Here is a 26554-nt window from a genome sequence, read left to right as displayed (position 1 = left end):
GGAAGGAGGTGGAGTCCGCCCTAAGGATGACCAAAGAAAGGATGGCAGGAACCAAAGGCATAACCCCAGAATACTCTGTAGGTGAAAAAGTGTGGCTAGACGCAAAAAACATGGAAATTTGATCAAACTCCAACAAATTAGATCCCAAGCGTCTAGGCCCCTTTGAAATCACGGAAAAAATCTCAAGCCATGCGTACCGCCTGAAGCTCCCTGATACCCTGAAAATCCATGTTGTGTTCTACATAGGGTTACTGTCCAAAGCACACAAGTCTCCTAGTCAGCCGTTCCCAGAAAAACCCCCTCTGGAAACAATAGAAGGGGAAGAAGAATACAAGGTTGAGCAAATCATTGACTCCAAGCAACAACAGGGAAAATGGTTTTATCTGATAAAATGGAAGGGTTATGGGCCAGAAGACAATTCCTGGGAACCAGATGAACTGTTGGAACACAGCCAGGAAGAGATCAAGCGCTTCAACCAAGCTAGACTCAGAAAGGCTTGTGACGCTGCCAAGAGCCTTTAAGGGGGGGGCAATGTTACAACCTCCTTAATTATACCATTGGATTTGCCTGATTTTTCTATTATTTTTAGTATTTTTTACGGACTTGTTATCTTATGTTTTTCAATCACGTGATCTTGGCGCTTATTATGCTGAGATGCCGTGCCAAGGGCGCTTAGGGGAAATCCACACTTCTGCGCAGCCCGCAGCACGCTTCTTATTTGTCTTATGTACTTCTCTTCTCACGCGCACAGACCATGTAGATAGCGCATTCTTGTCTATATATACAGCAGGAAAATTGCTTGGAAACCCCAAGTTGATTTTACCTTGTCTCATACTCATTGAGGAGGATTAAGTCAGCCAGCTAAGTAGCCGGCCCCCAGTTGATCTCAGATGTTAACTACCCCTAACTCACCACACCTCCCAGGCCTAAGGCCCCACCGCTAGTAGTAGTCACCAGCAGGACGCCTTACGCATCATTAGTATAGCCTTTAGATAGTAGATTACATAAACAGTGTACTAGTAGTACAGCCACAAGCGCCCGTCCCATTAGCAAGTACCCACCTTACAGTGGTGTACAACACATGATATTAGTCAGGGTTTTTGTAAGCAGAGGTTCAGCTGACTAACAGTGTATGACTAAAGGTGCAGACACCCTGGTATGTGGACAATTGCTAGCAAGGGGTTATCCCACAGCTTTACTGATACTCATATTCCTGTCTTTGATTATTACACAGGGGCTACAATGTGATATCTTTTCAAGCTTTGGTGCTTATCCAAGCGTAGGTCTTGTTTGTTGACAAGAGTACAAGTGAGCAAGACTTGACCTAGTGTCACAACTAAGCTTGGACCTATGATACAAGTAGTTTAAAGTCCATGGCCCTATCACCAATGGACTGTGAAACAAAGTAGAGGGGCAACAAAGGCCCAAGCGGTGTGGATGGGTAGAGGGCAACAAGGCCTGGGTTATGGGTTTTAGTAGTAAGGTGTACTAGTGGCCAACTAGGGGCCTGAGCAAAGGGTAAGAGTAAGCTTAGGATGAATTGACAAAGAGGTCAAGTCTTGCTGTTCTAGCAGCAACTTGACCTGGTTTATATACATGAAGTGAGCCACATCAAAAACAACAGTACTAAATAATGAGTCATTAACAATTTCACATCATATATCAAATATGTCATGTGATCTTGATGAGTCATAAATATATACCAAAAAAGGAAACTGTCTCAGAAAAAAGGTAGAAAATAGTAACAAATCATGTCATGCTGATGAAGGTCATGACATCACCCTGATACTAGCTGCCTTATTCCCTCAGCAAGCTAATTAGGTACTTTAATACACCCTTATTCCCTGTTGTACACCACTGTAATGTGGGTACTTGCTAGTGGGTTGGGTGCTTGTGGCTGTACTACTACACTAACTATGCAATTGCACTATCTAAGGCTAGCTACTTCCTATACTAAGTTGCTTAAGGCAACAACTAACTATCTACTGTTGATACAGAGGGGCCAGAGGCCTGGAGGTGTGGTAAGTGAATATAGGGCGTAAGTGTGACTACTGCTACTGAGGGCTGGCTACTTAGCTGGCTGGCTACCTTCTCTAATGAGTAAGAGACAAGGTAAAATTGACTTAGGGTCTCCAAGCAATTTTCCTGCTGTATATATATGCAAAGGGGCGCTATCTACATGGTCTGTGCACGTGAGAAAGGAAGTACATAGTGGAAATAAGAAGAGTGCTGCAGGCTGCGCAGAAGCGTGGATTTCTCCTAAGCGCCCCTGGCATGGCATCTTGGCGCAGCATCCTGGCATAATAAGCGCCAAGATCACGTGATTAGAAAACAATAGATATCAAGTCCGGAAAAAATACTAAAAATATCAGAAAAATCAGACAAGTCCAGTGGTATTGGTTAGGAGGTTATAACATTCCCTTAGCATTAGACCTCTTATATTATTTATCTTTATAAGATTATCACTTTTTATGGTTAACCAGTTACCCTTTTTGTCCTTCTTCCTCATTTAGTATCTTTCTTTTGTTTTAGAGGATATTCAATTACTACTTATATTCCCTATCTATAATGCTAGTGAGACCCAACCAGCTCTCCCTACAAGGGGGGAACACTACTGGCTACTCTGCTACCAATGCTAGGTGTCAAATCAGGATTTAGTTGAATAAATGGTCTTTAAGCTCTTCTGCTGAAGACTTCATTTTGTCATACATTGACCTGAAATACTCCCTGATCAAGCAATCAGGAGCTAGCCAGATATACAGATAGTAAATATCTAACTTACTCAAGGTGTTCTTTTTTACCCCCAACACTACGAGAAATTTGTTCTGAGTCCTTCTCCGTGAGCAGGCTTGCTTTCTGTGGCTGCCAAGTTTGGCTCTAGTTGGGTTACAAGGGTTTTTTGGCAGACACAGGCTTACTTTTACAGACTCCAAGCAAGCTTTGATCCGCGTGCCCTGCCCTTTGTTCAACCTTGGAAGACCTTCATCAGAACAGGAGTCCTTTAGCACCGCATTTTCAATGCGACTGGTTCTGCCTTCCAGGACAATCGTACAATCGGCATCGTTTGCATGGTAGTTACCTCAGAGAAAGGTGTTAGAATAGTGTTGGGTGTATTGGATTATGAACATACCAGGCCCCTGATAATTTGGTTGTAGGTCTGTAATGGGCCTGGTTAGCGTGCTGAGCGTGTTGGTGGCAGTGTTATGCCCAACAACACAGGTACCACTACGGGCGACTGGAGCTGCGTCGGGCTTTATTGGAGCTGCAAGGATGACCACATTAAACATCAGAGATGATACGGAGAACATACGGGCGGCACTGAAGTGAAACATGACGAGTGAGAATGAGTTGGAAACCAGTGGAAGGAATCAACGTGGCTGCCGAGTTGAGTGCCAACATTAGCTTTTATACCTCCAAAATCACAACCCTTCAGCAAAATTCATAATGATAGACAGTCCAAGCTCGCCATCACCTTTTCGTGATGATCAGAGCCGTCCGGCACGTCGCAGGATATTAACTAAGAGAGTTAGCGCCCGCAATTATCCGCCACTCACTATAGTCTCAAAGAGGAAGAGGATAGTCGCCGCTGTCCGTTAAATTAAAAATTGAACCGAGTACCGCAACCAAAGTAGCTGTGTGTCATAAGGTCAACGTAGCCGCACATTTTTTCGTTAACAATAGCCTCCTATAGTCCATTGAGGACCGGGCTTTATAATAAACTACAATGTGGCGGGGCATACCTTGCCGAGGTAAAGAAACGATTGGCTATGCGAACAGTAAGGACAAGCGGTAAAGAAGCGAGATGAGCTCATCAAGTGGTAGAACCAAATTGATAGACACTAGTAACATAATTAGCTATAGCGGCATGTCTTTTAATTCACTATTCAAATGTAAGCTACTACGGAGCTCATAGGGGCTAGAACTGGGAAGTAGAGTTACAGAATTTCACTGCTGAGCAACTGGTCCCCCCCCCCCCAAATAGTTCAACTCTAGGAGAGACTCACACGCACCCCAAACGATTTTGGAGGTTATATTACGTTCATATAGCCGGTATTTCAACTCAATGTGGGAAGTATATTGCCTCAGTGGCTAAAAGCAATATACGTTCACAATCCCAGTAGGATTGCTTATTTCACTCAATAGTAGCGTGCAGACTACACGACTATGTGTCCCTCCTCAGTGTTCTCACTGGTCGACCGGCAACGTGATCAGTCGTCGCCCGATTCTTCAGCTATCATGGATAATCGGGAGCGCTTTCCGGGCACTCTGTCAATTTTTAGTCTCACCCGCCACTCCCTTGTGAGACTTTGGAATTGAGCCACCACCAGGGCTCTTGCCTCTAGCGGTTCTCACGATCTCTTGACGCACTTCATGTAGTCCAGGCTTTTTATGTGCGGCTTCCCTATCCCCGTAGCGCCTGTACGCCAAACCAGCCTATCTGTATGCGTATTTATCATCTGTGGCAGCTTCATATTTATCCTCTATGCGCAAGCAGCACAGATACTTAGCCTACAAAAATGAGTCTAAAATACCGTATATGGTGCTTGGTAGTGAAAAATTTTATTGTATGCAGCACTATTAGGAGGGGGGATGGATATCTAGAGATTCTTTCAGATGATAGGTGTATTTGATCCAGCGGCAAGCCGACAGTACATATGGTTAGATTAACCTTATGGCATGCAGTCGCTTCGCACAGTGGCAACCATCCCCATCCTCTTTGAGACTATAGTGAGTGGCGGATAATTGTGGGTGCTAACGCTCTTGGTCAACATCCTGTGACGTGCCGGACAGCTCTGATCATCACGAAAAGGTGATGGCGAGCTTGGACTGTCTATCATTATGCAATTCACTGTAGTAACTAACGCTGGGCTGCCCAGAGGAAATTTTTAAACATTATTCCCGAAAGGGTGTATTCAGACAGATTGAATAAGATACAAATGGATTGATTAAAGGTACGGTAGCTACAGCGAAATGAATAATGATAGGCAGTGCAAGCTTGTCATCCTTTTTTCGTAACCATCAGAGCTGTCCGGCACGCTGTAGGATGTTCAACAATAATATTAGCATCCGTAATTACGTGCCACTCACTATAGTCCCAAAGCAGAAGCGAATGACACCACTGTATACTACAGTGTAAGCCACACCAGCAAGCATAGCGGATGTGAAGGTGTACCACGATACATGCCATCTCGTACTGAATGCGTGCATGCAGCCATTAGCGTATTTGTTTCAATTAATTTACGAATAGATGCACATGAAGCCTTTGATATCTTTCGGCGTAGCTTCCAGCCTCTCCTAGCGTTAAGCTTAAACTGAGTGAAGTTTTTCTTACAAGCCTCCATATGTAATTTCTCACATAAGAAATGGATACTGCTAGTCTACTCAATCTACTTGCGGATCGCGGGATCTGATTTTGTTCATCCTTTGGTAAAGGCCACGCATAAATTTACCGGTATTGTGGTTTGCCGTGTTTATTGGTGTTCCTAAAGCGGCGCTCTACCCTGGGGCGACTTATATCTTATCACGCTGGTATATGCGCAAAGTTCGCATATTTGTCCGCTTTCTCTAACTTGTCCTTGGGACGGCTCGGCGTGAGGAAGGGGAGAGTCACAACATGATGGGTAAGAAAGACGACCGGGACCGGCGGACGAGGAGCGGCAATCGGAGAGACGGAACGCCTAACCGGGGTGCCACCGGAGACACGCCACCAAGCGAGCTGGGTGGGCAGCCAAATCAGGTCGGATGAAAGCAGAAGGTATGGGTGGGAAGTGCTCACACAAACAGGGGGAAACGAGTGGGTGATGCTGCGAGTGAGGGCGAGCTCGAAGGATGTGGCATGGATGGAAAGGAGCGAAAGGCGCAAGGGCCAGACTCTGGCTTTATACACGGACGGAAAATACAATACATGGGCAGATAGTGCCGATTTGAAACCCCGGACTGGGCGACCCAATATAAGTTTTGCGGCCTCTACGGACTCCGGCGCAAAACTCCACTTTGCATCCAGCCAGAGACAAATTATGCCTTTTTAGGAATTGGCTTTTAGGGCTGCACTGTTGTATTTCGGACTTTTAGTTTCGAATGCTTTTGGTAGTGTCAGTTGGCTCCGAATTTCCGTTCTGAATGCTCACTGACCTACCCTGTAGCTTATGGCCACTGGCATACTTAGTGGTATGCAAGGAAAAAGAGGGATTACCGCTTGGAGATGGTTGTTCTTTATCGAGGTGAGCATTTACACTATCCTGGTTCAGGCCGTCTTTGACAAGTCGTAGGGAGCAATTACCATTGTCATCGGAATCCTAGCCATGTAAGCGATTTTCTTGACACGAGCATGTGTGCAGTACTGACTTTTTTCATAGCTGGCTATTCCCCGACTACGTATGTTTTTTCTAACCCCAGACTGCTCTTGGCGTTTATTCGTTGGATCTTAGCCACATAATACGCGTTGGATCAAAGGATCCCAACGGCGTTTGGCGCAAGCCCGGCTTTCGGAGGATGCAGCCGAGGCAGACGAAGACGGTGCAAACGATTCGTGAGTGCATTCATTTGGGACAACTTGGTGCTCTTTATCATTATGGACTATATGATAGTGCTTTTGCCGGTTTGATCATGGCACTCAAAGATCCCAAAGTGCCGATTCTGGCCGTGATGACTTGCTCCCAGTTGTTAGGCCTCAGTTTTGTCAACTTTTTCCCGACGTGAGTATGATAGTTCGGGTGCATTGTCATCTCTTAGGGCGTATTTCCATCTAGATTGACCGCTACGCTTGGATATAATACCACCATATCGCTTCTTCTTGCCGCGTGAGTGTCCTACTCGTACCTATTTACTTGCTTGTTTACCGTCTATACTCAGTCCGCCCTGGATCCTTGCTGCCATCATTTGTCTCCTTAACGCTTGGCATGCCGAAAAGACGGGCGAACGGTTCTTCCATATTGCCGGATGGTGGTGGGTCGTCATTGTCGCATATATAATCGCATTGAGCACCATGGCCACCGCGGGGCGGTATGTGAGTATGTTCTTGATGGCGAGTGGATATGCTGGTGGGCTCTTGTTTATAAATCGATTGGGAGATAATGAGACTGATTACTGGTGATAGGATTCGCTCTGACACTTGTGTGGGTGAGCAATGCCATCCCTCGTCCTCCTGCAAAACGAGCTGCAGCAATCGGAATCGTCAACGGCTGTAAGTGGCGCTAACTTCTATCGGTTTTCGACTTGACGAAAGTCTATTTCAGTCGGCAATATTGGAAACCTCATTGGGTCTTTTGCTTGGAAGGTCCAGTGGAGTCCTAAATATCATCAGTCGATGATTATTGGCATCGCGACACTTGCATTCAGCAGCGCCTTGGCATTTGGTATGCCGCTTTTTTTTCTTTTGATTACACCCCAGACTTATCTCGTTGTAGTCATCCGAACGATGCTAATTCGTGCGAACCGTAAGATGGACCAGCAAGATATGGATGCACTTCAGAATCAAGGGGATGCTGAACGTGTACGTGAAGCTGCAAGATTGGAGGGGATCACGGTCGAAGAGGCTATTAGGAGGCGGAGAGGGTTTAGATATTTGCATTAACATGCGCTATGTATATGTGGGGTATTAGTGTAATATTAGGAACTGAACTGGGACGAATGTGTTGAAGTATATATTGAGACAGTACATACAGTTCGCCGAAAAACCTCTTACAGGAAATGAAATTTTGACTTGTAGCGCGTGTAACTTAGGAGCGGAGCGGCGGAAAAATCTAAATAAATAAGCGATAGATAGATATGGGTGCTAGCTACATATTGTGTGTTCATATAGCGCATTCGGTCTACAAATGGCAGAGATATGGGCAACATATAGTGGGGGGTACGTGTAAGAGGTTTCACGGCAGCGAATTGGATTACAAAGACATAGACATTTAATAAGGAATGGACTTCCCCTTTCTCTCCAAAACCATAGCCATGCGTCTTGGCATAGTTTCAATTAGTTTCTGACAGTATTCTGGCGCAAATTCATCCCAAACCACCTGAACCCGCTCCCACAACTCAAGCATCCCATTAGGTACCTCCTCGTACTCGCCTAGGCGTCGTTTAAGCTCAGCCCATAAGTTTTCGATGGGATTAAGATCGGGAGAGTTTGCAGGCCACTCAAGGCACTCAACTCCATGGTTTTTGAGCCATTTGGTGGGCGCTTTTGCCTTGTGGGGGCGTGCATTATCATGCATATATATAACCTCCCTTGCTTTCATCCCCAGGTGCTTCAGGCTCCTTGTGAATTCGTCCCCCAAAATCTCCTCGTAAACCTCCTTATTAAATGATCCTTCTACCTTGCAGCCATACCCAGTTCCTGGCCATCCCATACATCCCCAAAACATGAAGGAACCTCCACCGTGGCTGAGAGCCGGGGTGATCAGCCGATCACTAAGTTTCTCCCCGGGCCGGGCCCAGCCCCAATAGACTCCATCGGACCACAGGCGAGTAATTGTGGTCTTGTCCGACCATAGGACTTGTTTCCAATCGGCTACAGTCCAATCCTTGTGAGCTCTGGCAAATGCGATTCGCTCTTTGATATGTTTTGGGGTGAGCTTTGGTTTTTGTGTCTTCTTTACAGCTCGTAAACCAGCTTCTAACAACGCATGGCGGACAGTGTCACGATGGATGGACTCCCCGCTAAGCGCGGACAGTGTTATAGCGGCCTTCCGTGTGCTGACTTTATTTCCGTTGGTTACAAGTTGGACAGCATAGCGAACGGCAGTGGGATTGAGCTTGCGTGGACAACCGCCTTTGGACCTCGCCAGGTGCGGGCGGTGTTTTCTAGTGACTTTTGTGATATAAGCGGACAAAACACCCGTTTTTTTGATGATTTGAGCATGTGTCTTGTCTGAGTCAAGTAAGGATAGTACCAAGTTAAGAGTGTCCTGAGAAAATGCTTTAGGCATTGTAGGTAGAGTATACTGGTTCCATTTGCGTATGTTAATGCTACATATATATAGCTGGTTCTGTGTGCAAAACATCGTCAAAGTATATCAAGTGAGTTTCGGGTACTGAAGGTTGCACTTGCAAAATCTGAAACGTGCCGTAAAACCTCTCACACGTACCCAATGATTTGTTTTATTTTTAGCCCTCTCATTTACCAACATAACACGTTTCAAAGACATGTTTTCTGTAGCCAAAACGCTTCGCTATTCACCAGTATAATTGTTAGATTTTTACGCCGCTCCGCTCCCAAGTTACACGCGCTATAAGTCAAAATTTCATTTCCTGTAAGAGGTTTTTCGGCGAACTGTAGTATGAGATACGGAGTATACATATATATATCTCTGGTGAGATCGGTTATTTACTTTAACAGAATGTAAAGTATATGGGGTTGATTTCTTGATGGGGGCCGTATAAGAGTCAGTATGTGTACGCATTACTGACGTTTGTGCTTCGCTGTCTGTATTAGGGTACGAACCACAGCACATTTCCATCGATGCGGCATACACTACCTCGGATATGGAGTCGGGTTGTGCTTGGTGCTAGAATGTCCCTATTGAAAATTTACTTTTACGTATGGCTATGGCTTATGATGTACTGGGAACCTCAAGCACATGTACGTCGCCGCTCATCGGAGGCTTTACTGCAAAGTGTAGTCTATATATCGTATTGCCAACTGACTTTCAAGTGTCCCTTAGCTTTGGCGGGTACTGTAACTCTAGTATTGAAGATATCTCCGGTCCCATAAAGAACCAATGTGCATATATGCGCTTACCTAGTACCTGGCATAGTGGTATAAATCCTCCGCCTCCTGAAAGCTTGGCAGATGAAAACAAAGCCGGAGATAGCTATCCACATGGTTATGGATCTAACTTCCGGCGTAATATATAACAGTCTATGAAGGATTCCGTAGGACCTGGTCTGTAATGGTCCTAATGAGTGGCCGTACACGTGATTTATCGTGGCATGAGTCAACTTGAGGAATTTCAATCCTGCAGGTATAAAGCTCTTATTCCCTTCCTCTCAGCGTAATCTTTGTGTCCTCTACTATCCCTACACATCATAATGCTATACCTGAATCTATAATCACCCCAGTCTAAATCACCTCTTTGTATCCCTGATTATGGGAAGAGCCGTACGACATCGATTTCTGCTTTCCTATAAGGCCTCTACAGAATGATAGGATAAAGGTAACGCCTCTGATTGTAAGCGCAGAGAAAGTTTTTTCTCATCACGACGTCTTTTAGCTAACTACTCATCCGTACTCACCCGATCGTATTGGTGCATTCATCCGGGTATAACGTTCATAGCCAGCTTCTCATGCGAAGGCCGTATATGATTTGATAGCAGAATATCCCTCTGTAATGAGGTATATGTCAATACACCCATTTCCCTCACTTTACGACTTCGAGGCTGATTGCGCCACAGCGCAGATGGACTCAGAAACGTGCTTGTTTGTCATATTAAAAAAAGGCATGTGATGGCCGAGTATCCTATAAATCATTACGCTAATCCATCATGATAGGAGGCAAAGATAAGATATTGGGAGTCATCAACTATTGCCATGCTTCTCAAGCTCTCTCAACTATCGAGATTGGATTTGTGATCGCGTCCCCCCCGTACCAAGGCATACATATATCCACACACGCGATCGGTTTGATGATGCAACATGCTCCAGAAACTCCCGCTCGAGGTGGGCTTGGAGTTCGCCGGTTACAATGGCAAGCAAACACTCTGAATATTGGGAGTATAAAAGTTGCTCAAAGAATGGGATTTAGGCACGAACCAGTCCTTCGGTAAGAATCATCCCGTCCGCCTATATGGCTCAAACACTTGACATTGGATTTCAGATGGCATCGCCCTATCACTGTGGTGTGATAAGACCCTGAAAATCAGTACATCAGTAAAAGATTCCTTTTTTCAGTAGGATATGGCCTGAAAGTTACAATGTTAGTATGCCTCCCTCAGCCTGAATCAGACTATGGAAGAATTGATACCTAAAATCAGTATGTATTGACCTTGATTTCAGCTCAATTCTCACTTAAACACACGCACTAATTTTCAGCACTATAACCTTGTACAGTGCTATTGCTCCTGGAAAAGAGACTTGTGGGCCGTTTAGACTTGATGATAGTTTGGGGGCTCCAGGAAGACATTCAGTATTCCTCTCGGTGTGTTGGGATGATTGGGAAGAGAGCGTCAAGGAGAGGGTTTCCGAATTGTTGAAGAAACATTGATAGCGGCAACTCTGAGCCGAATATCAATTGAAATTCAGATATCCTGTATTAGACCATTTTATCGCCATCCAGGATTGATTATCTATATATTCAATCGTACAGAGCTCTAGGCGTAAACACATCTTACAAGGGCAAATCTAGGGCTCGTCTGTTCAAACAGCTCAAACCATTGCGGTTGAAATTTTCAATGAACTTGTCGTAATATATGAACGGTGACTGAGCTTGATATGTCAGACTAAAGTAGAATAGTAGAACTGTCCTATCGATAATCGCTCAAAAATACATTCGCTGTAGCACTAAAGAAGAAACTTAACCTATGCTTCGGTCGCTGTGGGCGATGTGTGGGTTCTGTACGCGGTACAAGAGGGGAAGTCCGTGGCCACCCACAGGCGGCCTAGGGCAGCTGGCCGGGCCATCCAAGACTGCGACCGTCCGGATCGAAGGCTTGGGGTGGCAGAGAACCGCACATGGACGAGTGTGTTACGAATTGGTGTGTGATAATATGAGTAATAAACAAACAAATAAAAACGTGAAGAAAAATCGTGAAACATGAGGCAGAATACAAAGGGATGGTGGGCGAGTACTGAAAAACGCGAGTACAGTCTGAGTCCTCGCGCTCGGTACACCATTCCAAGATCGCAGTATGGAATGCCGGTCGACTCACGTGATCGCGACCTCCGCCCTCGGTCAAGTATCGCATGTGATGCCTCCGCGCGCTGCGGCTCACATGTCCATACATTTCTCTAGCGTGGAAAATGCTCAAAGTATATGTAAGAACAAGCATGACGGAATACAATGGTGGGGAATGGGTGACACAAAATGCACCCATGTCTGCGGTGATAAATTTCGCCGCATGGTTAATGCCGTGTCAAGTTCAGCATGTACGCCAGCGAAGCTTTTACTTGAATACTGATAAAAGTTTACTGGTGCTCTACTTCATAAAAATAAAGTGTGTTAGATGCAGCCCACCCTGGATCCGCAAAAAGTGGTGGAATTCAATGGGACCATATGACAAAAACGACATCCCAGATAGCGTTCATGGTATGGCACATAATAATAAAGGAATAGCTCCAGTCATCACGGCCAGCTATCTGCTAGTGGTAGCAACTGCGGGCTCCAAACTGATTGATACGACATGACGTCACCTGTGGAGGATCTAAGCCGACCACAACCTCAACCAACCAGCAGCCGCGGCTGTTGATCATTAGTTATATGCAGCACACTCCCACCAGCGAAGAGACTTACGTAACAAAATAGCCGTGTGGGAAGCGGGCAGAAGTCAAGAGATGAATCCTAATTTGGAGGCTTGCCCGCGGCGCGAATCTGGACGATAGGTATAAAAGACGCTCGCTGCGATAGCAATGCATACCAACTTATCTCAGAAATGTCCTCAGGTGATTCACCTTGGGGTTCGGAGTGGATCTTGCTTGTCGGCATAGTTATTCTTGCTGTGTATTGGCTACGCGGTCCGAAAGTTATTTCTAAGCTTCCCGTTGCAACAGGAGGACATTGGCTCGTCGGTAAAAATGACACTACCGGGATCAAGCTGACTCACTATATTAAGAATGTTCAGGTCACCTTAAAAATCTTATGGGAGTCGATGGACTTGAATATCAGGGACGGATATTCTCCAAATATGGTCCAACTGTGATGCTCAAAGGGTTAATGGGAGTAAGTGTAAATCCATGCCGTATATCTACTGGGAGCCCAATAGTTTGAGCCAAGTAGAGCCCAGTCATATTCTCAATTGATCCAGCCGTCATTCACTCTGTTCAAAGCAAGGAAAAAGACAAGTTTCACCGTCCCAACGGTCCCACAATGTTTGTCATAGATTACGTAGCGACCGTTTTATGTTGGACTGACTACTGAAAGCATGATCCGGGCCGTTTTCGGAGGTGGATTATTTGCGCTTTCTGGTAAGATTTAATCAATCAGTTGTACTTTCTGTCACTCGCTGACGACATTCCACAGGCAACGAACATCGTATTCAGCGCAAGGCATGACAGATTGCCTTTTGTTCGGAGTAATGATCACTTAAATTATTTCACGTAGCTACTAAATCCCGTGTTCAATATGAAGTACCTGCGTGAATGTGAGTGTATATAATGGCTGGTGAAGTTTTGCGTTCTAACAAGCACTCAGTGGTAATACGGTTTTATTCATTCTGGATTGGTCTCTCATTCTGTTTGGTTTATTTATTCAGATGCCTATATTTTGGGGTGTTGCCAAAGAGGTACGTATATGTTCCCAATCACTTTTTGAAGTGGACTCATACAAAAACTGTATTTATATCCAGACTACTAGTATAATAAAGAAAGACTTGGAATTCTCCTCGAGCTCCAAAGAGGTTGATATATTCCTATGGACGACCGCCGCTGCCCTAGATTTAATCGGTGAAGCTGGGCTTGGATATTCTTTCAACTCGTTCTCCGGACAAAGAGACGAATATAGTACCGCGATCAAGAAAGCCAAGTAAACAGTATCTTAAGGCTATCCCCAACATTACATACTTAATATTAAACAGACAATCCCTGGCCAAACTCGCACCATTAATTCAACTCCTCCCATACGTTCATCGGATTGGGACATCCGGATTTCGTCAATGGATTATGGATATTATACCATCCAGCACCATTCAGAAGCTTCGACGTGCAACCAAGGTCCAGAACGAGCAAGCCGAAGAAATTATTCGTGCTCGCCAAGAATTGCTATCTGCTGGAAAGGATTTATCTTCAGAGACAGGAAGAGGCAAAGACATTATGACGCTGCTAAGTAAATTTATTCCTCCTTATGCGCTAGCTAGATCTGTATCAACTTGGTCGATGAAGTAAAAGCCAGGGAGTCCGAAGGGGCTGAGTCGTATATTGATCGCCAGTCCATGATCGGACACATGAAGTACGCATATACTTATATAGTTTCTCTTGTTTATACTGATCCAAACATTAGTATATTCATTTTCGCTGGCCATGAACCAATGAGGTATAGTCTTGAAGGAAAACAGATAAACATGGTCATAATCTCGGATGACAGCGCCTCTATAACTCGCATCCTGGATTTACTCGCGCAGCACACTAGTATTCAGGATAGACTGCGAGAAGAGCTCCGCCATTATTTCGAATCGAACCGAGACGAGGTTCATCATGATGCACTCCTCGAATTACCGTACTTGGACGGAATTGTACGAGAGTCGCTTCGGCTATTCCCACCAGTATCTAATATTCCCCGCGTGTGAGTGGCTTACTGCTGTGCACAGGATAGCCCTGAAAGTACCGATTTAGATGCGTGGAGGATACCATTCTCTCTCTGGATTGTCCCATTGATACCCCTTCCGGTAGGGTTACGAGCGTACCAGTCAAGAAAGGAACTATGGTATTCTTAAACAATGTCTATTTCAATCGCAATAAAGCGATATGGGGTGAAAGAGCAAACGATTTTTTGCCCGAGCGATGGATGGAGAAGAAGATCGATGAGGTGACGGAGGTGGGGTCACGTCTACCCGGAATATATTCGTCGATGTGAGCCCCTAACTTGCCAAACCAGGGAATGGACTTATAACTAATTTATTAGGATGACTTTTGGTTCAGGCTCCTACGCATGTATGTGAGTGGTTTCTAACTCTGGTTCAAGCTCGTCATTGATAGTATTGGATGGATCCAGAGGATTCAAGTTTGCGGTAATGGAGATTAGTTGGGTGATCATTTCTTGTGACTCGTAGCTTTCTAATGAGACTTATTTTCAGAGGTGATGCTTGCCGAGCTCGTTACTAGCTTTAGGTTCGAGCCCGCTAATGAAGAATGTACTTGGGTGGTAAGCTGGCTTGTACAGTACACATCGTATCTACTAATGCACTCCTTCAGAATATTGGGCTTGGGCTCCCATATGCACCCTATTTGAAAAAGGAGTTAAACAATGCGGATAAATCTCCCAAATTCTTTCTTAAGGTCTCCAAGCTGTAAAGTTCAGACGTACCGCATACACCAGGCCATTGTGCAGAATGTAAACCAGTTTGTTAATGACTTGTTCATATCCCCAAGGCGCTTGCGTGCAATTCCTCGGGACCTTATCTAATACTCATGGGTCGAACGCCATGGATATATGGGGCAAAAAATATGATTGATTTGGCACAAGACGGGCTGCATATAGGCTCAAGTACTGAGGTCGTAGTTGATTACACGCTTGAGGTGTGTGTCTGACGTTTGATCGGGTTCCGCATTTCGTTGGGGCACTCGTTGCCTGCTGATAAGTCATTTGAATGAACTAGAATATACTGGTATATGTAGTATCTCTTTCAGTCTTAGAGCTGCAGGTTTTTCTAAAAGTATTCAAGCGTGAACTACTAATTGCAATCTATCGCCTGTTACCAAATAGCTCTAGAAGCTGGACTCTAAACGTGAAGTTTATTCAGCAAAACATCTAAACTAATCAGGTTGACTCCCCGTCTAGCACTTTCCGTATCTTCACTCTCAGTTCAAACTCCACACACCGCAGCATCCACAGACAGCTTCCATCATCAGCCGGCTTAAGCCTAACTACTGCACGTGCTACGTCCGTATCGGGACTATCTGCGGGAGCGGGAATAAACGCAAGCACCTCCTTCTCTTTAGAGGCATGACCTGAACAGAAAAGGTTGGTTTTCGAATTCGAGTCCATCTGCAGTACCCACCTGGCTTTGGTCCGACTTTCTGTGTAACAAAGCCAACCTCGATCGCGCGCAGAGCATTTCCCATAGTCTCGGGTGTCCGATCACACCACCCTCTCAGAGTCTGTTTTCCCAACGATGAAGAAGAATCAGCTTCTGCCGAATCAAACGAGTTCCAGATCGCATCTGCGTCGCTCGGCGCGAGGTCTCCACCATCTTGAGCCATGTGTGGAGAGGCTGTGACCGCCGTATGGAACGGAGGAGACAAAGTGTCTGGGGTACGTCGTGCCGCTGCTTCATCGATCGAAAGATTGCCGAAATTGTTTTCTTCTCGAAATGGCGAATCGACGGTGTGCAGGGTGATCAAGTCCGCATTGGGGTTGGCAGAACCCGTCACATCCAGTTCCAAGTGGCTAACGGATCGTTTTCCCTTTTGAGTTGAGCCACCTGCGTCCAAATCGCTCGACACAATCGAGTCGCTGGAACTAGACCTGATTTCGCTCTCTCTACGGAACGGAGATTGCGGAGTAGGCCTGGTTCGCCGAGGGATAGACTGTGGGGGTGCATACGCGTCGTATCGGAGAGCGGGGGAATTGGATAAAGAGACAGTTGAAAACTCCGGCGAGATTGTGCGGCCCACAGCGGGGCTGGGCGACGCAACCTTGCGAAGGGTGGATGCTTTAGGGGACGACAGTGATGATTGTACTTCAGGAGTTGAGGTGGAGGGAGGTTTGTGTGATAGTAAAGCTTGGAGAAACTCGGGAAGCTGGATGGTTTGGGATTAGGTATAAGGCTACTCGGACGGTTCGTTACGCACCGACTTGTCTCTTGTCTCGTCAACAAGTTTCCGCAAGTCTTGAATATCCTCTGCAAACTGTGTGAACAATTCACATCTCTTCATAAGGAAAATAAAAGAACTCTATAAGTTCCAGTGCATGAACCATCCTAGCTAAACGCACCCTACGCATATGTCTACCCATAGTTTGTATCTTTGTAAATTCCTCTACACTTTCCTTGGCCGCCTTGGTATCAGTCTTTTCCAACCGAGGCAAAAGACGAAGAGCCGCAAGTAGAAGTACTTCCTGAATGCCAGCTACGATATTTGAAAATGAGACACGCCAAGGCTACAACTGGGTAAACACTTACCTCCCCTTCCCGGCAATAAAGTCAATAATATCTCAACCCCGCTTCGTGGTTTCGAAAGGGCGATAGCCGTTGTTGCGAAGAGCAGGATAATCGTGGGATCAGGCTTGCTCCCGAGAGTGAGAGTTTGCACAGATTTCGTACTTGGACCAGCAGCAGCGGGTGTCAGCGGAGAAATGAGGGAACTGGTGTCCATATCCCGTTCAATACTCTCCAGAAGGGCATCCACAAACGCAGAGCGGAAAGCTTGATCACCTATCATTATATCAGTTAACATCAGTTCAATGCATGGTAAAAAAAAAAGGCATCAAGTTCACCCTCATGAACAGTCAAAATGACACCTTCGACCAGCTTGTCGTTCACAGCCGGAGCAGACTTTTTCCCGTCGCCTTGTTCTCGTCGAGCAGTAATATTGACTATTTTGCTAACCCCTCTCGCGAAACTGGCTCCGTCCTTTGGATACAAGAAAGACAACACTTCGAGAGCTTCGACGGGTTTGGGCTGGGGCGTGGGTGCGGTAGCGGTAGGAGGCGGAGTAAGCAGCTGTTCAAGAAAGGCATGTACCAGCTGGGGATCAACTTTATAGAGTAGATCCATTGTCTGACGATATATAGGCAATAAGTAAATAGCATCACATTGAAGATAACATCACCATACCAAATTACGAATGGTCCCGTCGAGGTCGCTTAGTCCACGCATGATAGCACCCACTTCCCATTCATCAAGAACAGGAGGGATCAGCTTAGTCGTGCCATCCGACCCATCTTCAAATGGCAATCCAGCCCAGAGACGAACATCCAAAGAGTTTAAACATGTTAGCCCAGACCATCGTTCTGTGGGATCCCGTGAGACGAGTAAAGGTCGTAGAACAACTACTGGGTGGCGATTTCTTTTAGGTTTCTTTGAAGGGGACTGGCTGACGGAGCCAGGTGACGGCGTTTCGGCCAAATTAGGCGAGAAAAGAGAATGAAGAATGCGGACCGGAAGTGCTCCAAGAAGGCGAAAAGCTTGTAGTACATTTGGTGATGCTGGTTTGTGAATAATTAGCGGGTTCTATTTTATCAAAATGCAGTCCCAATTCCGGCCGATGAACTCGGGCCGACTCACCAGGACGGTCAGCGAATGCGATAACGAGACGTGTCGTAAGCTTCGCGATCTCGACAAAAGACCTGAGCCCCAAAACATAAACGCACAAGAACCATGCATTATAAGATATTTACGCACTCGTCAGAAAAATCTTCGCTATTCTGATTGGTGGAAATGCCAAGTTGGAGAGTGGCCAAAAGTGATGTAACGAGGCGAGGTGGACGCTGTTTCAGGTTTGACAAGGTCTTCTCAAGTAGTGCTATTATCGGTGTAATCACATCCTTGGGACGAATTGCTCCTGACTAGTGAAATTGAATATTGGAACTAGGTGGATATTATAGCTTGTCAGAACTCACTTGGAGTAAGTCTCGAGTAGCGATCAATAATGCGCCTACGGCCCCAATTTCGTCCGACCTAATTCGATCTTCGCGTGCGGCGCGAGTAATGCGGCGGATGATCGTCGATGATTGATGGGCAAGATACGAATCAGACGGTTCACGAGACAGACCATCAAGCGCTCGGAGTGCCAGAAGTGCACGATGCCGTAGGTTTTGACTATCCAAATGTATAAATATTTGAGTAACATTAAACAAGAGGCACCCACGTACGATTTATGGCCCAGCAAAACCTCCAAACGAGGAGCAACAGCAGGGGCGAGGAATTGGCTGGGGGATGAGGTAATAAAGTCGAGTGCCAAGACAACACGGGCAGGTTCATCGCTTTCAATTTCCTATTAGGGAGTTGTTCGCTGAGTTATAGTCGGGTCAAGTGTACAGGACTAGCCAACCTTTCGCACGGTGTTCACAAGCATCAGCTGCAGTGGATGCTCAGAAGACATGAATTGTGCGCAAAACATATACCCTGCTGCAGTTAGATGGCGATGACATCGGGCTTATCAGAATACTCACCAATCCGACGGTCCTTGACTGCTCGCCCAGTCGCAGCCAGATTCACTGCCGGAGATAGCGCAAATTCCAGATCTGCGGCAGTCACGGAGCGTGCAACAGCAGCAGTATAGCAGTACATGAGGATGACCAACTGCCCCTGTACATTGGTCTATAAATTCACCTTAGATTCGCCAAGTGACATAATCGAATCCAAGCCACTTACGAGACCACGCTGGAGTTCTTTCTTGATTCTCTCTATCTCGAGCCATATTGCAGTATCGGCTTCTTGTACACTTGGAGCGTTCTCGACTTTGTGCGTGAGGGCATAATGGTGTCTGTTGACCGCGGATGAATTGAGATAGGTATCCATCGAATCATGCCGGCCACAAGCGCCAGATTCAATTTCATACTATAACGCACGTGACCGCGGCTCATCACTTCCAAAAGGAAACTATGAATGTGAGCTCTTGATGCTTTGCCGCTCATTTTGTTCCTATAGTCAACCTCAATCTATGGAATCTTGTCGCGAGCAAAGGCTTACACTGGCCCAGTCTCACCAAATGGCTGGGATTTCATATTTCAATACCCAAACCGCGCTGGTTTGGCTGGTTCTCGCGCGCTGGTAGGCGTTTGGCCCAATAATCACGCAATGTATATTACTATGCACAATCACACCTGCTCTTGAGAATCTGTAGACCGAAAGTGACTCTTGCTTGCTTCTGCACCCCCCACTTATTAATCAACTTATATCCGCGCGCTGATTCGTCATTCAAGATGTCATTCATATAATCCGTGCCTCTCAACTACACTCAAACAATCTCCAAAAGACTCGATCAATCCACCGCACGAAACTGTTGTAACACAAACTCATCTGCAGTCTCTCGAAGTTCAACCAATCCACATCATCGCAGCATTTTACCTTTTCTGATCCACACCACTCCTGTCCATAATGGTCGTCAAAGTCTATGGCGTATTGGCTCTTTATTTTTATCATACGCAAAATGCTGCTGACATTTCATTAGATGGGTATGTCTACATGCACCAGACTGGTGCTCATGACCTGCTACGAGCTTGGAGTCGAGTACGAACTACACCATGTCGATCTTATCAAGGGCGAACAAAAGAGCCCCGAATATATTGAAAACATGCAACCATTCGGAATTATCCCAGTGTTGATCGTAGGCGACATTGTTCTTGGGAGGTTTTTGTGCCTGACCTATACTGATACGTTCATAGGACGAAGATGGGACTCGAATATATGAATCTCGGGCCATCTCACGGTACCTGACCGTTAAGTACAGAAAGGACGCCGGCCTGATCCCGCCTTTCTCGGATCCCAAGGCTTATGGGTTATTCGAACAAGCGGCCAGCATTGAATATTCCACATTCAACCCAGCCGCTGGCGCCATCTACCTCGAGAATCTTCATGCGGAGTAAATTGCCTTTAATTCATCCCATTGAGCAGCCAAGCTAATTGCATATTTGGTATCTACCAGACTTGAAGGCCGCGAGCCGGACGCTGAAGTGCTAGAGAAAAAACGCCAAACGTTGTTATCCAAGCTCGAAGCCTACGAACGCATCCTATCTAAACAAAAGTACCTGGCAGGAGACGTACGTTCCCTTTTAGTGGACCTTGTTTTATTCTTGTTTTGATGCGAGTCCAATCCTTGGGGCTATTAGGGACTTACCCTTGCCGATTTGTTCCATGTGCCTTACGGAAAGGCAGTCGAGCGATATGTGCCGGGTGTTTTTGATTCGCAGCCGAATGTGAAGAGGTGGTGGGCTGATATAACTGCCCGCGAGTCGTGGAAAGCGGTATCTGATCTCAAATGAGTGTTTGTGGGAGGAAAATGCAGGCGTTTACGTATGGACATTGTTCTCTAGCCAATTGAATGATCATGATATAGCTGATGCCAAGCGCTAAACATGCATTTGCCTGTTAAAGTACAAAGGCTGGGCGCAATATCTCTATAGGGCCACCGTAACATTTTTACCTAAATAATCCGCTTGCGAGAAGCTATGCCATGCCCGAGCTTTATTATTTCTATTGCCGGACCATGGATGTGCATTTCGGGTGCTGGTTGCTTGAACCATGCGGTCGCACAACCGTTGATCAATTATATTTGGTTAGGACGCCACCTTTGACGAGGCCGATATCCAATTCGCATAACCCAGATTTCCGAGGCGCTTCCAATTACAGCTCACTCTTTGAGGGAGTAATACACCTCATGGATAGTGGTCAAGTCTACCCAATATTACAACTGCGAAACACATGAATTACTTGCAGCCCAGTCACTGGCTCCTAAATTTATATCTGTCGGTGCACAACCCGTTGAAGAAGGATCAGAGATGATCTTTATGGAGCTAGCTAATACAAACCTTGATAACTGCCTTGACCCTCCGAAACTCGACCCGTCCGTGCTCAGGCCCTTGGAGATACCGCGAAGTCCCTGGATCTACTGCATAAGAAGGACCGAGGGTTTGAATTTGTTCGCTCTCCCAACGTCTTAGTTATCTAAGCCCCGGACATGGTTATCATACTCAATAGCGCATATAGCGGAACACAATATAGACTTGGGTTCCGGCGCTCTGACTTTCGTGAGACCCGTGCATATGGTATCGTCATGCTCCAGATATATCTGGGGCACCCATATGCGAGGAGCAGCTGTGGGCTGGTGCGTCATCTCTGGCGACAGCCATAGCAGGGTGGGGGGGTGGAAGAAAATGTCAATAACGCCAGCTTACATAAGCTGGCTTGACTTGTTGAGGTTGGCAATTGATACACAAACACCGAGTACTCCATCGGGATAGTAGGAGGGACTTAAGAAAATAGGGGCGTGTCGGAAGTTTGAGCGAGTCGTACGACTGTGGTCGACCACGAACACGGAGTAGTCACGACTCCATTCCCCGGCCTTCCTCCGGCTCATGCATCTCCGCAAGCTCCGAATCACGGTCTCACTAGAAGTATTCGAGAAGTTTAGTGCTCGAGATGATTGTTGCATACAAAAGAACACCGAATCCATCTCACTCCTCTCGAAGACACTTGTGCGCCTGAGCCTCCTCTTCTTTGCTGCGTGCGCATTGCACTGGAATCCCCCCTCGATACCATCAATATCACCGGAGGCTTCACAAGCTAGTACCAGTACGGAGAGTTTCGTCCCCTTTTTACTTGTATATTTCCATGCTACTCAACCGAATCATCCCAAATAGAAATTTGTGGATGCTCCTTCGCGTCCCTCCACTATCGTCAATGTGGTCGAGCATAGCCCACCCGACCTGCGAGCTCTACTCGAGCCTCGGTGCCTTAGATCATCCGCCACTGCGAAACTCCGTGCCAAATTCTTCAGTCCCCACATCCGGAGCCAGGCGATAGTCTATTGATGGATCTCGCAAAAAGCAAAGCCCCGGAGCCCAAGTAGTAGTTGGCAAGAAGGCCTGTTGTCCTCTCAATCCAAAACCAACGAGTTGTAATAAATGACGTGACCCTTGGTTACGTTAAGCGCGCTATATGTTTGTGTGCGGATAGTCTCCATTACTAAACCCAAAAATTTTGTAGCACGCGACCGACCAGCAGTAATGTCCCCGGTGAGTTGACTAAATTTATCTTGGACGCACAGGCCATTCTGTGCGCTCATGTCGATTAGTTAGGTGAGAATGATTGTATGAGAGACGACGTGAGCAACTCACATCAATAAACCTTGAGCTTCCGCAACCAAGGGAGTACCTCTCCCTATCGGGAAAGCTCTCCGAGAGCACCCCTATCAACTTTCGGCAATGCTATGGAAGTACCTCCGGACCGGAGAAGCTCTCTCACAGCCCTCGCACCCCCTGCGGGCTGTGGGGTTCTCAAAGTGCTCGATACTGCAGGCGTGGTCGGGAGTCCATACAAGGCTTTTGGAAACAGTGCCTTGGGTGATCAACGGTGCGCAACTGCAGCTCAGTGACTACAGGCGCTTGGCTACTGATTAATAGGAGCAAATCGTATGCCTTAAATAATACGCATGCACACACGAGACTTATTATCACAGCTCCTCAACCCCAACCTGCCCTTGTCGCAAAATCGACTGGGATATTATACTGCTTTCGTATTGAATAAGGAGTTCATGTTTGATGTCTCAGCCAGGTTTTCCCTCACCAGTTGATCAAGGCGCAGTTGTTGACGGTATGTGTGGATGCTCTCCGTATTATACGCAATTGTGCTAATTCGACACCTATCAGAGGGTCACCAAACATGGATTTGGTCAGTTGCTTTCTCCCCTGACGGCAACTCGGTCGCATCTAGCTCTTACCGAACCATCCGCATCTGGGATGCACAACGCCCATTGGCCTCAAATGAGTTATTCGGGGGTCACACAAACTGGGTCCACTCGGTGTCATACTCCCCTATTGGAACCCTCATGGCTTCCGGGTCTATGGATGGTACGGTTCGCCTTTGGAATTTGAACACTGGTCGGCAAGAGGGTGAACCACTGGTCGGTCATACCGGTTGGGTACACTCGGTAGCCTTTTCCCCTAATGGCCGTCATGTTACCTCTGGTTCCAGCGACTGCACTGTCGAACTGTGGGATGTTCATAGTAGAAATTCGGCTTGTAATTCACTCAAAGGTCACTCTGATGTCGTTTGCTCGGTTGCATACTCCCACAACGGTACCCAAATTATTTCTGGTTCTTGGGACTACACGATTCGTCTGTGGAATGTTGAGAGTGGAAAAACAGTAACGAAGCCTATCTGTGGACATACATCTAGAGTTCGCTCAGTTGCTTTTTCTCCAGACGGCTCTCAGATCGTCTCTGGTTCATGCGACAAAACAGTGCGGTTATGGGACGCTCGTAGTAAAAAAATGGTTGACAAACCATACAGAGGCCACGCGGGGTCTGTGCGATCTGTTGCATTTTCTCCAAATGGCATATACATTGCATCTGGCTCCATGGATAACACAGTTCGTGTATGGGATATCAGAACTGGGCGCGAGATCAGCGAACCATTCCAAGGACATTCCAGCTCGGTGTATTCGGTCGCGTTTTCTCCTTGTAGTAAACGTATTGCGTCTGGTGGTACCAGTAAAAAGGTAGTAATATGGAGTCTAGCGGATACTGGACCCGACGCGGACCTTCATTCTTCAGCTCACATTAAAGGCGATCTCAAGCGAATTGAAATTGGAGACATACAGCCAATTAGCAGGTGCATGGTAGCTAACCATATACTTCCGCCAAGTTAATCATATCTTATACACATGCTTACAGTCACTTCACGGGTTGTTCGATGCTCTTTTAAATCACGGGTGTACCGATTTATCAACGAGCATGGACCCACGTCAGGACAACGCAACGTTAGCTTCGGGGGGTGGGTTTGGTGATATATGGAGAGGCGAGCTACACAACCGATCTAAGGTTGCAATCAAGGCATGGAGAACGTTTTTAATCGAACAGAGTGATTACAAAACTCTTAAGGTATGCTCACCCAAATCACAATTATCAACGCCAACCCATTAATACTTGACTATAGCGCGCCACGCGCGAAATCTATTACTGGTCAAAAATGAAGCATGAGAATATACACGAACTCATGGGAGTAATTATCTTCAAAAACCAATCACTGGGTATGGTTTCGGAGTGGATGGAGAATGGCAGCCTTCACGAATATCTGCGCAAAAATCGCAAAATCGATCATGGCCAAATGGTTGGTGAAGCTGGACAGTCGAAATATACGCATATGGCCTGATTACCCATTCAGTGTGTTCAAATCGCATCCGGCCTTGCATATATGCATCGACACAACATAGTACGTAAACTTATATCACAGGCAGGTTGTCTTGTAATGTTCAGCTTAACGCACACATCTTATAGGTCCACGGCGATCTCAAAGCTGTGAGCATAGACTTGCGTTTTTCTATCTCCAAGCTCTTACAGTTTTCCCTTTGTAGATGAATGTGCTTGTATCGACAGAAGGTATAGCCAAGCTGACTGACTTTGGGTTATCATCCATGCCTTCGACTAGCCTTGCCTTCTCGGAAACCAGTAACCAGTCTGGATCGATTCGCTGGGTAGTAAGTAATAAGCAAACAGGCCCATACAATCTTGACACATGGATGATTCCAGGCCCCCGAGCTCCTATCTGCAATGGAGTCCAAAACTAAGCGCTCCGACATATATGCGCTTGCAATGGTATGTTCAGTAATACTCAAGCCACACACATACTGACATGCGTCCTATTCAGACAATACTGGTTCGTTTGATTTAGTGGTTCATCTCCATGTTCCCACTGAAAAAGAATACTCATAGGAAGTATTTACGAGAGATGTACCATATCCACAGTGCCAGTGGGATTTCCAGGTCATGAACAAAATAATACAGGGTGTCCTACCGACTCGCCCGATAGACCAGCTAGAAAAGGGTAGGCTTGATGATACGATATGGCAGCTACTTATGAGTTGCTGGAATCGCAATCCATACGTTCGGCCCATGATTGGAGAAGTGTATAAAACGGTAAGCTAGATAATTTGGGGAAAACGCTTAGCTCTTATCACCGCCTACATTATTGATAGCTCGTCCTTATTTTCTCGCGTAGCTAAGCTATAGTTACTCGAGTGTAGCTGCAGCCCAGAGCCTGCTGAGGGCCGCAAGTCAGGAGTTTTGTGCAAGGTCCACGCATACATGGTGTCGATTGATTCCGTGCGACCACGCCTATTCAGTCACTCACAATATGCCACGTGCAGGTGTATTAGCACGCTCATAGTTCCCATTGTCTCGCCCTTTAATCCCCCTCCTTTCTCATCCTTATATTTCGATTTTCACACTACATTTATTTTCAATCGACCTCCTGATCTCTTCCCATCTATCACTCCCTTTGACTTCTACATCGTCACAGATGGCCGCCCGATCCGAGTCATGTTCGTGTCTTGATGATAACCTACCTTGGGGCTACACATGCGCTGGGTTCCCCGCATTTCTCTTGGTTTCTGACAATCACATTAGTCTTGTATTTACGTCCGCACTTATATATTCGTTGATTACTTCCTTCTCCACAGACACGATGGACCACTTCAGAGAGTAAGTCTTCTTCCTGAACTAGACCCCAGTCTTCCAACTATTCTACACGTGATAAAATAGCGCATACCGATTTGACGACGCAACGCAATCAAGTATAGAAGTATAGGACACGTACATAATTAAGCCGGAATTTTATGTTGATGGCCCAGGTCCTTGCGAGGGGCCTGCGGAAGCATTCAGTTAAGTTAAACTATATGCTATCACAGATTGCCCACCTTCATGATTGCTAGCTCTCAGGTTCAGCCACTTGTCGTCTTCCTCGCCCTCATCTTCGTCGTCGCTGTCATGGTCATTCCTAAGCGCTGCTGAAAACGATAAGTATGCCGCTTAAAAAATATAAAAATCTCTTACTTGATAGCGGTGGATCCTTCCCTTTACCAGAATCCTCCTTAATCGGCATGCTTTCTTCATTGGGTATGAACGATGAGACGCCCCAACCGTGACCTCGGGGCATTGAGAAAGTGAAATTGGCTTGATGAGGTGCGTTTCTAGAAGCCAGGTACGACGGCTGATGCTGAGAACAACCTGTAACAAAACTGGGGTTGGTCGATTTG

The 26554-nt window shown here is 46.2% G+C and overlaps 10 protein-coding genes across 10 annotated transcripts; 6 read left to right on the top strand and 4 right to left on the bottom strand.

Annotated features, from left to right (window-relative positions):
- Positions 1–26: 26 nt before the first annotated feature.
- On the top strand, positions 27–521 carry RhiXN_06141 (Transposon Tf2-7 polyprotein; the record flags this gene model as incomplete). The annotated part of the gene is made up of 2 exons (XM_043325957.1): positions 27–81; positions 142–521. 2 exons carry the CDS (start codon positions 27–29, stop codon positions 519–521), a joined length of 435 nt encoding a protein of 144 aa, XP_043181389.1.
- A 2133-nt stretch (positions 522–2654) lies between these two features.
- RhiXN_06140 (uncharacterized protein) lies at positions 2655–3332 on the bottom strand (the record flags this gene model as incomplete). The annotated part of the gene is made up of 5 exons (XM_043325956.1): positions 2655–2727; positions 2783–2862; positions 2919–3079; positions 3131–3262; positions 3311–3332. The coding sequence occupies 5 exons, from the start codon at positions 3330–3332 to the stop codon at positions 2655–2657; spliced, it is 468 nt and encodes a 155-aa protein (XP_043181388.1).
- A 2282-nt stretch (positions 3333–5614) lies between these two features.
- RhiXN_06139 (major facilitator superfamily transporter) lies at positions 5615–7573 on the top strand (the record flags this gene model as incomplete). Its single annotated transcript, XM_043325955.1, has 12 exons — positions 5615–5737; positions 6030–6092; positions 6144–6221; positions 6270–6304; positions 6357–6375; positions 6429–6529; positions 6588–6695; positions 6750–6800; positions 6853–7040; positions 7097–7183; positions 7236–7355; positions 7407–7573. The coding sequence occupies 12 exons, from the start codon at positions 5615–5617 to the stop codon at positions 7571–7573; spliced, it is 1140 nt and encodes a 379-aa protein (XP_043181387.1).
- A 328-nt stretch (positions 7574–7901) lies between these two features.
- RhiXN_06138 (Transposable element Tcb2 transposase) lies at positions 7902–8921 on the bottom strand (the record flags this gene model as incomplete). The annotated part of the gene is made up of 1 exon (XM_043325954.1): positions 7902–8921. The coding sequence occupies one exon, from the start codon at positions 8919–8921 to the stop codon at positions 7902–7904; it is 1020 nt and encodes a 339-aa protein (XP_043181386.1).
- A 3658-nt stretch (positions 8922–12579) lies between these two features.
- RhiXN_06137 (cytochrome P450 family protein) lies at positions 12580–13198 on the top strand (the record flags this gene model as incomplete). Its single annotated transcript, XM_043325953.1, has 5 exons — positions 12580–12715; positions 12769–12866; positions 12924–13015; positions 13068–13111; positions 13167–13198. 5 exons carry the CDS (start codon positions 12580–12582, stop codon positions 13196–13198), a joined length of 402 nt encoding a protein of 133 aa, XP_043181385.1.
- Positions 13199–13398: 200 nt separating this feature from the next.
- On the top strand, positions 13399–15151 carry RhiXN_06136 (cytochrome P450 family protein; the record flags this gene model as incomplete). Its single annotated transcript, XM_043325952.1, has 10 exons — positions 13399–13428; positions 13492–13667; positions 13720–13967; positions 14024–14090; positions 14142–14423; positions 14474–14710; positions 14763–14795; positions 14823–14881; positions 14935–15002; positions 15053–15151. 10 exons carry the CDS (start codon positions 13399–13401, stop codon positions 15149–15151), a joined length of 1299 nt encoding a protein of 432 aa, XP_043181384.1.
- A 466-nt stretch (positions 15152–15617) lies between these two features.
- On the bottom strand, positions 15618–19320 carry RhiXN_06135 (uncharacterized protein; the record flags this gene model as incomplete). Its single annotated transcript, XM_043325951.1, has 14 exons — positions 15618–15808; positions 15859–16600; positions 16652–16708; positions 16794–16927; positions 16981–17232; positions 17295–17577; positions 17635–18005; positions 18085–18146; positions 18202–18365; positions 18420–18618; positions 18672–18793; positions 18851–18924; positions 18972–19119; positions 19174–19320. The coding sequence occupies 14 exons, from the start codon at positions 19318–19320 to the stop codon at positions 15618–15620; spliced, it is 2946 nt and encodes a 981-aa protein (XP_043181383.1).
- A 579-nt stretch (positions 19321–19899) lies between these two features.
- On the top strand, positions 19900–20783 carry RhiXN_06134 (glutathione S-transferase; the record flags this gene model as incomplete). Its single annotated transcript, XM_043325950.1, has 5 exons — positions 19900–19920; positions 19973–20128; positions 20187–20383; positions 20447–20561; positions 20631–20783. 5 exons carry the CDS (start codon positions 19900–19902, stop codon positions 20781–20783), a joined length of 642 nt encoding a protein of 213 aa, XP_043181382.1.
- A 1946-nt stretch (positions 20784–22729) lies between these two features.
- On the top strand, positions 22730–25290 carry RhiXN_06133 (Tyrosine kinase family catalytic domain protein; the record flags this gene model as incomplete). Its single annotated transcript, XM_043325949.1, has 11 exons — positions 22730–22872; positions 22923–23035; positions 23089–23112; positions 23169–24139; positions 24195–24401; positions 24457–24630; positions 24685–24732; positions 24798–24818; positions 24875–24997; positions 25050–25115; positions 25192–25290. 11 exons carry the CDS (start codon positions 22730–22732, stop codon positions 25288–25290), a joined length of 1989 nt encoding a protein of 662 aa, XP_043181381.1.
- An 842-nt stretch (positions 25291–26132) lies between these two features.
- On the bottom strand, positions 26133–26454 carry RhiXN_06132 (uncharacterized protein; the record flags this gene model as incomplete). Its single annotated transcript, XM_043325948.1, has 3 exons — positions 26133–26164; positions 26216–26302; positions 26352–26454. The coding sequence occupies 3 exons, from the start codon at positions 26452–26454 to the stop codon at positions 26133–26135; spliced, it is 222 nt and encodes a 73-aa protein (XP_043181380.1).
- Positions 26455–26554: the final 100 nt, after the last annotated feature.

This window comes from Rhizoctonia solani, chromosome 6 (assembly GCF_016906535.1).
Source record: "Rhizoctonia solani chromosome 6, complete sequence".
NCBI classification, from domain to species: Eukaryota; Fungi; Basidiomycota; class Agaricomycetes; order Cantharellales; family Ceratobasidiaceae; genus Rhizoctonia; species Rhizoctonia solani.
The sequence above is the reverse complement of the archived record's forward strand: the minus strand, read 5'-3'. Positions and strand labels throughout refer to the sequence as shown.